General features: G+C 32.1%; 1 protein-coding gene across 1 annotated transcript; it reads left to right on the top strand.

Moving 5' to 3' along the window:
• Nucleotides 1–710: 710 nt before the first annotated feature.
• LOC143081099 (uncharacterized) lies at nucleotides 711–10756 on the top strand. Its single transcript, XM_076257335.1, has 10 exons — nucleotides 711–998; nucleotides 1947–2084; nucleotides 2574–2724; nucleotides 3225–3344; nucleotides 4073–4186; nucleotides 5938–6051; nucleotides 7534–7647; nucleotides 8378–8491; nucleotides 9067–9200; nucleotides 10036–10756. The coding sequence occupies exons 2-10, from the start codon at nucleotides 1998–2000 to the stop codon at nucleotides 10435–10437; spliced, it is 1350 nt and encodes a 449-aa protein (XP_076113450.1). The 5' UTR covers nucleotides 711–998; nucleotides 1947–1997; the 3' UTR covers nucleotides 10438–10756.
• The last annotated feature ends 168 nt before the right edge of the window (nucleotides 10757–10924 follow it).

The following is a 10924-nucleotide window of genomic DNA, read 5'->3' as shown; positions in this document are numbered from 1 at the left end:
TCGCAAAGTGAATTTACACTCAAAAATAAGAGAAAACAAACGACGCAACGTTAAAATGTAACACACACAGAAACAAACTATAATATAACAATGGCCATATTGCTGACTTGGTACAGGACATTTTTAAAGGAAAAAATGGTGGGTTGAACCTGGTTTTGGGGCATGCCAAACCTCGTACTTTTATGGCCATGTGAAATATAACATCAAAATGACAACACAACACCACAGGAATACAATATAAATAAATTGGAGAAAACAATTGACAAAGAACCATACGAACAACAGCCAACGAGAGGCAACAAGTTCAAAATTTTAATACGCCAGAAAAAGGATTATAAATGCATTTCAACTTATACACATTTTACTTAGCTTTATAAGCCCGGTGTCTTTGAGGAGTTTAAAGTGACCGATTATGCAACGGTAAGTCATATTTGACAGTAAACATTTAAAGTACAAACTTTGAATAGATATAAGGGCGTTTAAGATTAATGGCTGAGGTCACGTTTTAGACAACCAGAGATTAAGCACGATGCGTACGTTTTGAAAGCAGAATTACGGCCAATCAATAGACAATAGAAAAATATATGTATGACAGATAATACTAAAGGCTTTACGGATTAATTTATTGTGTATTTATATATCTAACATTATCATAAATATCCCCATTTCCTTGTATATTATTTATGAACTTTAAACAATTATAGGTGAACTCCAATGGCGATTTAACCTTTCTGTCAGCTTTAAGTACATATTCCCCAGCTGCATTTCCATATCAACAAAATACAAAAATCATAGCAGCGTACTGGGGCGATGTTGATACCCATAATGGCGGCGATATTTGGTACAGGGAAACCCACGATCCTGTTTTACTTCGTCGGGCATCAACAGAAATACAATCTGTTTTTCCTGAACAGTCACAGTTTAACGCCAACTGGATATTCATATCAACTTGGAGCAACGTTGCATTCTTTGGTGCAGACGAACGCGGAAAACACAAGGTACGATTGAAAAAATAATTTATCATGTTATTATTTTAGGTAAACAATTAATTTTACAATGGAGATGCAGAGTTATACAGATACTTTGAAATGTAGTATTTTCGCCTGATATTTATGAACAATTGTCTTCTTAAGTGAAGTGATAATTTTAATAGTAGAAGTGGAAATCTGGACAAGAGGTAAAACATTTAAATTTGTTAAAAAAGGTATTCCTGATACTTAAAGTTGCACTCGTTTTTACTTGAACTGTTTCGTTGATAAAATGCGTTTGCTTTTTTTGTCGGTTTATAGAGACTTCCACTTTTTGAATATGCCTTGGAGTTCGATTTCTTTTGTTAAATATTTTTAATTTCGTTTTATAATTTGTTGACAATAGAAATATATAATGGTATTAAAATGCTAAATAGACAAAGATAAATTTATATGCAATGTTCTTTGATTTGAAACGCAAAGGGAATCGAATAACAGTCAACCGACCCAAAAACCAAATAGATTAAGACAAATGACAATTGGATTATGCACTACAAAAATCTGATATTGAGTATGAACCAGAAGATTTGTTTTGTGTGGTGCTTCTGCTCATTTTCGCCATGTCATGAACTATGCAAACTTATCATTGAAAAAAATAATTTATAACATCCATAATTTTGCTATTCATAGAGCGTCACATCTTTTTCAAGACTCATGATATATGAATGTACCAAGTCAAAAATATTATAGTTGTTGTCCAATCGTTTGATTTGTTTTGTCATTTTATTTTGCCATTTGATTAGGGACTTTCCATTTGAATTTTCCTCTGAGTTCAGTATGTTGTGATTTTATTTTTTTATATAAGATCTTAGTTTCAAATTTACACATTTACGAAGAAATATATTGCTTTTGTACTACCTCATTTATACTGACTGTAACTGTCATTTGCTATCAAACAGTATATTATTATATTTTCAGCGATGTACATTCCAATGTGTTTTGGTGACTGATGGAATACATTCATTCGTTATGTTGAATTATTACAAGATGCAATGGACAACTGGTCGTTCAAATGGTGGAGACATTTCAACAGGACTAGGAGGGACACCTGCTCAGGTACAAAAAATGAAATAGAGCCGATCAAACAAAAACTGTTATTAAAGGCATTCTTTGAAATTTTGTACAATCTCAACTTAAAAAATGGAAATAAATACAAGGAGTATGAATAGAATATTTAACAAAAGTAGTAAATCCGAAAAATAATGTCTAATAGAATAATTTGTGTTTAGCTTCCTCTAAGACAACTAACCATCATGTTCAAAATGAGACTCATGTAAAGTCCCCTTCTGGTCTTTAACGATCAGCAATGCCCATACTGCATAGAAAGCCACAAAGACCAAAAATAAAAGCTAATGGGGAAATTTATGATAAAACAAAAAACATGACAAACAAATACCAACGACATCCACTGACATGTACTAAAACAGAAAGAAAGGAAATGATAGAATCAGTAATACCAGAATGAGATGATAGCTCTTATCATAATAAATCCTTTCACATATGAGTTAATTGAAAAGTACAAAATCATTTTTCATATTTTGATAGGTAGGTTTTGATGCTGGTGACGGCCAACATTATTATGCTGTACAAGGATCTAGAACATCTGATATTATAAATATTCCTCAGAAATCCAATATTGGAGTTGCAGGAAAGTTTATATTTCGTGTTGATTTGACTGCAGTAGAACAAGCTACAAGTAAGTTTGGAAAGATTTTAATTCAAAATTATTATCTATCTTCAATTGTATGACCATTCCTTCCCCTTATCTTTTAAATTTTTATTCTTTGTATCCGAAATCTATTTGATTCATTTATGATGTCTGTTGAGTTTCTTGTCTAGAAACAACCTCCAATTAAAATGAACTATAAATCAAAAAGTAAGTCATTGCTTACTATATAGTTTTTTTGTGTTGATTTTGTTTTATTGATATTGAGTATTCTTTTTGATAGCTTTTATATTTGATAGAGTGAAGTTGAATAGAGCATAACGTCCATTTTAGCTAAACAACCCAAAATGTTTTATGTAAATTTAGACCTATTTTCATAATTTCCACAATAAAGAGGAAAACAAAGAAAGATAAGACAGGGCGACTAAAATGATGACCCACCTAGATTTTATAAATAATCGAAAATATTTTGTCAGTATTTCACTCAGAGATCTTTTAAAGAATGTATTAATCCTATTTCATTTACAAAGTGATCAATGAATGTGATAACCAGATATGTCAGAATGATGGGACTTGTGAAGATTTAGATGGATTATCGAGATGGCGCTGTAACTGTCTGCCTGGGTTTACTGGTATACATTGTGAAACTGGTAAATATGAGAAACAAAAGATTGATCAACGCACCACATAATTTACAATATAAGCTTTGGATTTCAAATATTTTGGCCACGAGCATCACTGAAGAGACATGTATTGTCGAAATGCGCATCTGGTGCAAGAAAATTGGTACCGCTAATTTTATTACAAAATTGTTAGAAGAGTTACTTTTGGCAAATAAAGCTTAAAGGCTAAACTGACTGCAATAGATAACACAATAAATGCACCCAAAGCCTTAATATGCTATATTGTCATATATAGAAGTAGACCTTTTGTTCCAAACTGATTTTTCGATACTATACATTGTAATTTCCCCAAAAGCAGAACTAATTCACTCACTGCGAATAAGTCATCACTTGAGTAATATGACAATGATCTGTCATTTTTGAAATACAAATAATTTTAGCTTTGTTATTTAATTTGGTTAGAAGTACGTTGGGAGTCGAGGAAACATTATGATTTACAAAATATAGATGAAATCTGTAATAAATGATGGAATAAAATAAAAATGAGGAGACGATGTATAATTTACTATAAAGTTTTCTTGATTTCATAGATGTTTATTGCAGTATTTCTGAAACTCGATAATTGGATATTGAAATTTAAGTAAAATATCACGTATCAAGAAAAGTATATTCGGGTATATAAGCATATAAAGTATAATTTTCATTTATTCCTCTGAGACTACGAGACTCAATTTACGCTGCACTTTTTATTCCAGACATTAATGAATGTGCAATCACGCCTTGTCAACATCATGGAAAATGTTTGGATTTGTTGAATGCGTACAGATGTCATTGCAGAAAAGGATTTGCTGGAAACAGTTGTCAGATAGGTAAGTAAATGATGTGTTGAAAATGGTCTTGTTTGTGCATTCATACACATGGATTATTATATCTTTTTATCATTCAAGTCCAGCATGCATTCATCTGTTCATAAAGTATACTGCAGATAATTATGTATCTCATATACGTATCAAATGGACTTACTTAAAAAACAAGTGTTTTAGGCAGGTTATTCAAATTCGTTTGATGTGTTTCCTGCGTTTCAGCTTTTGATTTTGCCATTTGATTAGGGACGTTTTAAATTTCCACGGAGTTCAGTATTATTGTGATTTTACTTTTCGCATAGTTGATAGTTAGAAATGACACAAACATTGACAAACTTATTTTTTGTGTTTTATCTTTTTTATGAGAATTCATTTATAGAGGTTCATTTTGCTTCGATTACGTGATTAAAGTTTGATAGAAATGATGAAATATTTTTGATATCCTTAAAAAATCAACTTCAATTTCCCCCTTATTTCAAATTCCTGAATTCAACCATCGTTTTGATAAGATTCTCCACAAGAGTTTATTTGACTTCTCATTTGTTAGCATTCATTCTTAATACAAAATTTATAGACTCAAAATGTAAAGACAAAAAATACCATACTCTCTCTTATTAGGGAAAAATAGTTATAAAAAATACCAGGATTATAATTTATTACGCCAGACGCGCGTTTCGTCTACATAAGACTCATCGGTGACGCTCAAATCGAAATATTTATAAAGCCAAACAAGTGCAAAGTTGAAGAGCATTGAGGATAAAAAGTGCCAAAAAGTTGTGCCAAATACGGCTAAGGTAATCTTTGCCTGGAATAAGAAAATCCTTAGTTTTTCGAAAAAATTCAAAGTTTTGTAAACAGGAAATTTATAAAAATGACCACATGATTGATATTCATGTCAACACCGAAATGTTGACTACTGGGCTTGTGATACCCTCGGGGACGAAACGTCCACCAGCAGGGGCATCGACCCAGTGGTTTAAATAGTCATCAAAAGTACCAGGATTATAATTTATTACGCCAGACGCGCGTTTCGTCTACATAAGACTCATCGGTGACGCTCAAATCGAAATATTTATAAAGCCAAACAAGTGCAAAGTTGAAGAGCATTGAGGATAAAAAGTTCCAAAAAGTTGTGCCAAATACGGCTAAGGTAATCTTTGCCCGGAATAAGAAAATCCTTAGTTTTTTGAAAAAATTCAAAGTTTTGTAAACAGGAAATTTATAAAATTGACCACATGATTGATATTCATGTCAACACCGAAATGTTGACTACTGGGCTTGTGATACCCTCGGAGACGAAACGTCCACCAGCAGGGGCATCGACCCAGTGGTTTAAATAGTCATCAAAAGTACCAGGATTATAATTTATTACGCCAGACGCGCGTTTCGACTATATAAGACTCATCGGTGACGCTCAAATCGAAATATTTATAAAGCCAAACAAGTAGAAAATTTAGGAGCATTGAGGATAAAAAATTCCAAAAAGTTGTGCCAAATACGGCTAAGGTAATCTATGCCCGGAATAAGAAAATCCTTAGTTTTTCGAATAATTCAAAGTTTTGTAAACAGGTAATTTATAAAAATGACCACATGATTGATATTCATGTCAACACCGAAATGAAGACTACTGGGTTGGTGATACCCTCGGGGACGAAACGTAAATAATCGTTTTTGTATTCAATAAGTTAACATAAGAATCATGTTTTCTTCCTGAAATAATGCCCAAAACTATTTTGTTCTTTGTATTTTCATTGTAGACATAAATGAATGTGGAAGCAATCCATGTATGCATGGAGCAATATGTAGAGATATGGAGAATTCTTACGTGTGCGACTGTCAATCTGGATATGTAGGAAATAACTGTCAAATAGGTAAAAAGTAAAAAGTAAAAAGACAATATCAATCAAAACCAATGAGTAAACAGAGACTCACAAAACACAGGACAATTGAATCAACAGTTACAAAAAATAATTAAGAAACAACACGAACTTCACTTAAAACCGGGAGTGAAATCGGGTGCTCCGGAAGGGTAAGCATACAGCATTCCAAGGAAAATTAAAAATGAAAAGTCCCTTATCAAATGGCAAAATCAAATCAAAACGAATCGAGAACCACTGTCATTTTCCTGACTTGGTACAGACATTTCCTTATGTAAAAAATGGCGAATTAAACCCGGTTTTAAGTTAGTTAGCTAGTCTTGTGTACTATTATTTGTCTGTTTTTTTTCTTGTTTAGCCATGGCATTGTCAGTTGATTTTCGATCTATTTGTTCAACTGTCTTTATGGTATCTTTCGCCACTTTTTGTTTTTAAAAAGACCACCATGTATTATTTTGAAATTGATACGGATATTACTCAACAGTTCCGTGTTTTTTTGTGATTTAATATTTCAGAAAAATGACGAGACGTTTTTAATTTCTGGTCAGCATCTGCAAGCTCTTGAATACCAAATGAGTTCGGGTTATGCATATCCCGTATGCAGGTGTAGTTGATATATTGCTACCAAGGTGGGGGAAATTGATCATTAAAAAAATCGTCTCGTGAGTTAAAGATTTTGGCACTAAGATGACTGTTTATGTCAAATTCGAGATATAAGTCTAAAAATGTGGAAAAAGGCGTTTGATTCAATTTCTTGGAGTTTTATTGAAAGTGTATTAGACTTTTTAGTTTTGGACCTTCTATTAAACATCGGATCACTACTTTTTATACCAAAATTGCCATCTCTCAGATTTTTTGGAGATTCAGAGGCGAACAATGTCATCTTATATATTTTTACTATGTGCAGAAATACTTGGTATACTTATACGAAATCATGACAAAGTTAAAGGAATCATTATAGATGACTCAGAGTATCTCATCTCACAATATGTAGATGATACATTAGCAATATGTCTGAATGGGAAATTAATTGATGGATTTTCTTTAATTTTCTTATTGTTTACAAGTGTTTGGAAACTCAAATTCATATGAAAGTAAGAAGATGTTGGCAAGGAGAGTCGAACAGTCGTTCCAATAGGAGTCATCATTTATTTCACAAAGAAAATAATTGCAATCAGTCATGCGATTCCAGTTATTAAAATACGTTGCTTGATTGTATCTGACATAAGGAATCACTCACATATGGAATGGATATGTAGCTATTAACAAGACATTGTCAGGAAACTGTAGGCGATGTAAATTTTCTAACCTTAAGATCTGACCAAGTCTTGAGTGAAAAAGATTCAAGCTCTACCAGGAAAAAAAATAGACAAGACCAATACCGGTAAAAAAACCTGAGAAAAAACAACGAATTCATTTGATTTAGACCACTGCTGTAAAGACGAGTCTTAAAAACATCTTATTTTATGATTTCAGACATTGATGAATGTCAGAGTAATCCTTGTTACAACAATGCTTCGTGTATTGATAGAACACCTGGATGGAACTGTGCCTGTTTACCGGGATTTACTGGAAACAGGTGTCAGACAGGTTAGTACCCATTATGATAAGACAAAATAAATAGCCTAAAGTTTTTTTTCCTAGTAGCAAATAACCTTTTCTTAATAATCACTTATGCAAAACTGTTCTTCATGTATCAAACGATCAAAATAAATTCTTTTTCTAATTTTCAAATCTGATTTGTTTTGTATATACAATTTTCTTTGCTTTTAAAAAAAATTAATATTCTTATTTTGACCGGTTATTCCGTATGACTCAAAATTATTACAAAAGAGGGACGAAAGATACCAAAGGGACAGTCAAACTCATAAATCTAAAACAAACTGACAACGTTATGGCAAAAAATGATAAAGACAAAAAGTCAAACAATAGTACACATGACACAACATAGAAAACTAAAGAATCAACAACACGAACCCCACCAAAAACTAGGGGTGATCTCAGGTGCTCCGGAAGGGTAAGCAGATTCTGCTCTACATGTGACACCCGTCGTGTTGCTTATGTGATAACACATCCGGTAATTAGTCTAATTCGGTAGGTCACATTCATGAAAGGGAAGGGGATTGTAGTTACGACGTAAGGAACATATCCGATATCATTTGTGAAACGGTTATTCCATAACGGTCAACCAACTCATGATGGCGTCCGTAAAATTTACGAAGGGATGATTTCAACTTCACCATTTTGTGACTTATATATAGAGTATATCATTGGCACTCATTTCACATCTACATATATTTTTTACATAATGAATTTTCAGAGATAGACGAATGTCAAAGTAATCCATGTAGAAATAATGGGACATGTGTGGATCTTATCAATGGTTATGAATGTTTTTGTACAAATGAATCATTCGGACAGCACTGTGAAAAATGTAAGTTGATTGGTCATGTATTCATCCTGTCTTATTGATATATCATGTTAATGCGAGACTATATTGTCTCATTTAATAGTATTGATCGAAAAAAGGGTTCGACCCTAAATGAACTTTAAAAGAGGAAGTACTTTAGAAAAATGCGGGTTGTGGTACTTAAACACCCCCTAATAGTAATTGCAATATTCAGAAAAAGTCAGAATACAGAAAAGATTTAATCGTAAAATTGAAAAATATTTGTTTTGTTAATTTTTAATTATTTCCACATGTCTGATGGAAATATTGTTTTCGTCGGGGCGAAATAAAATTTTAAGTGCCCTCTAACGAACGGTAAATGAACATAATTATCTTACAGAAAACACGAATTTCAGTAGCGGCAATTAATTTCACCAATCGTAAAATAAAATTTAAATGGTTTGGCGTCACTCATTTCTGCAAAAAACGGGCGGGGTTTCCCATCATTTGTACGGGACAAAAATCTGTTGGGTAAACTTTAGAATTATGTTAAACAAAACGTGTACTTTTTTCATTTTATCAGTAAGCTTTGATTGGTTCCTTATTTTGTATATTGAAAGGGATTGATCATTGTTCATCTAGTCCTTGTCTGCATGATGGCATATGTACAAATCAATATGGAGGATTTACATGTGAATGTTTAGAATCTTGGTATGGTGAAAGATGTGAATTTAGAGAAATTAACAGAACTCAGGTAATTAAACGATAAATTAAAAGTATGTTGTTTAAGAAATATCAGTTACTAGCTATTAAAAAAAAATTGAAAGCACTTAACAATCTGTTTGTTCTACCCTGTAGGTTGAATGAATTTTCACTTAAATCCCATGAGATGTTTTTGGTGCGCAAAATAACCATTTCGGGAAGAAACGTTTTTAAATTGGTGGATGATATCAAGGGTTATCTTTCATAGAATGGTTCTTTATTGTCATCCTTGTATTGTTCGTTATAGTTATCCTGCCATCCCGAAGGAGAAGTTCATACAACTATTCAGTAAAATATAATTGCAACACGTCATACGTGTTTTAATGATACAGAAGCGTCTTGAGAAGTGCCTTTCTAGCACAAAATCATTTGGAAAATTAAAGTTTGAGGGTGGAAACAAAATGTATAACAAAAATAACGAACGAATATAGAAATAATTAAATTTAAAAACGCGAGGTCAATTTAAACTGAGAAAAAACTCAAACTTTATCAACCAAGACATCAAGTAGTAAACGACAGTTGCATTCCTGTCTTGGAATAGTGATTTTCCGAAGAAAATGATGGGTTCAACGTGATTTTATAAGTAGATAAACCTCCCAGTTGTACGTCAGTTATTGATAAATTTGTTAAATTCATCACAGTCATCCAACACAACACAACGGACTAAAATATAATCTTACAAAGACGCCAACCAAAACAATTTTAGTTATTATTTAGTTTTACAAAGACGCCTTATAGAATAACTTTTTATGGAATAATCTTTAGAAAAAGAAGTGGATGATATCAATTGACGACTAGTTATTATTTATTTATTTTATATTTCAAAGCTATGTACTGATCTCGAATATACCGAATGCTCCTGTTTTACTCATCAGCTGAAACCAAAACCAAAATCAAACAAAATATTAATTGGAAGTATAGGATTTTTAATAGGATTATTTATGACTCTTATTTTCTACACTTCATGGATGTTGTTAAATGGAACAAATAATCAAGGAAATAGGATTGACCCAGAGAAGCCAAAAATATTTCACGATAACCAGTCAACGAAGAATAAAAATACATCGGGGCTTCTTGATAAAAGTAAATCACCAGTAGGCAGTGACATCCGTCAAAAGAAACATCACAACTGTTTTATGGATCATAGTGGATTCGATTTTTCTAAACTATATTTAAACAAAGATGGAACCAAGAGAATAATAAAATGTAGACATCAAAGGGATTCATGACAATAAATAACTGAACTTTAACTTAGTTTGAATGTACATAACGCTGTAAGTTGTTACAAAAAAATCGTGTAAAATACATTTTAGCGTTTGACATTCCTAACGGAAAAATCAAATATAAAGGTGAAAACTAAAAAAAATTGTCAAATGGTTGATAATGCTTATTATTATACTTCACGTTAAAATGCCATATTTTGATTGGCTAATACGAGAGTTTTGATTTACTCTATCACATGGCTCAGAGGGTGACACTTTTTTTTTAATGTTACCCTCTCGTCATGACCAATCAAAAATCGACAATTTAAAGGAAAATGAATCGAATATACATCAAGTAATTAAATACAATGCTTAAGTTCTACGTTGTTTTGCTCAGAATTTATCATTTGACTGTCAAAATAAAAAAAACCAACATCTTGTTTAACGTTTGCTGTTTTTAGTAATACCCACAACGTTGCTATGTACGTGACGTCATATAAAATATTTTTTTATA

Source organism: Mytilus galloprovincialis, chromosome 6 (genome assembly GCF_965363235.1).
Source record: "Mytilus galloprovincialis chromosome 6, xbMytGall1.hap1.1, whole genome shotgun sequence".
Classification (NCBI taxonomy): Eukaryota; Metazoa; Mollusca; class Bivalvia; order Mytilida; family Mytilidae; genus Mytilus; species Mytilus galloprovincialis.
The sequence above is the reverse complement of the archived record's forward strand: the minus strand, read 5'-3'. Positions and strand labels throughout refer to the sequence as shown.

What these genes read in the sequence shown, in the direction of transcription:
- LOC143081099 (XM_076257335.1), top strand. Translation starts at nt 1,998, where the DNA reads ATGTTGAATTATTACAAGATGCAATGGACAACTGGTCGTTCAAATGGT. An exon ending in TGGAAACAGTTGTCAGATAG is followed by an intron (nt 4,187 to 5,937) that starts GTAAGTAAATGA and finishes TTTTCATTGTAG; the next exon opens with ACATAAATGAATGTGGAAGC. An exon ending in AGGAAATAACTGTCAAATAG is followed by an intron (nt 6,052 to 7,533) that starts GTAAAAAGTAAA and finishes TTATGATTTCAG; the next exon opens with ACATTGATGAATGTCAGAGT.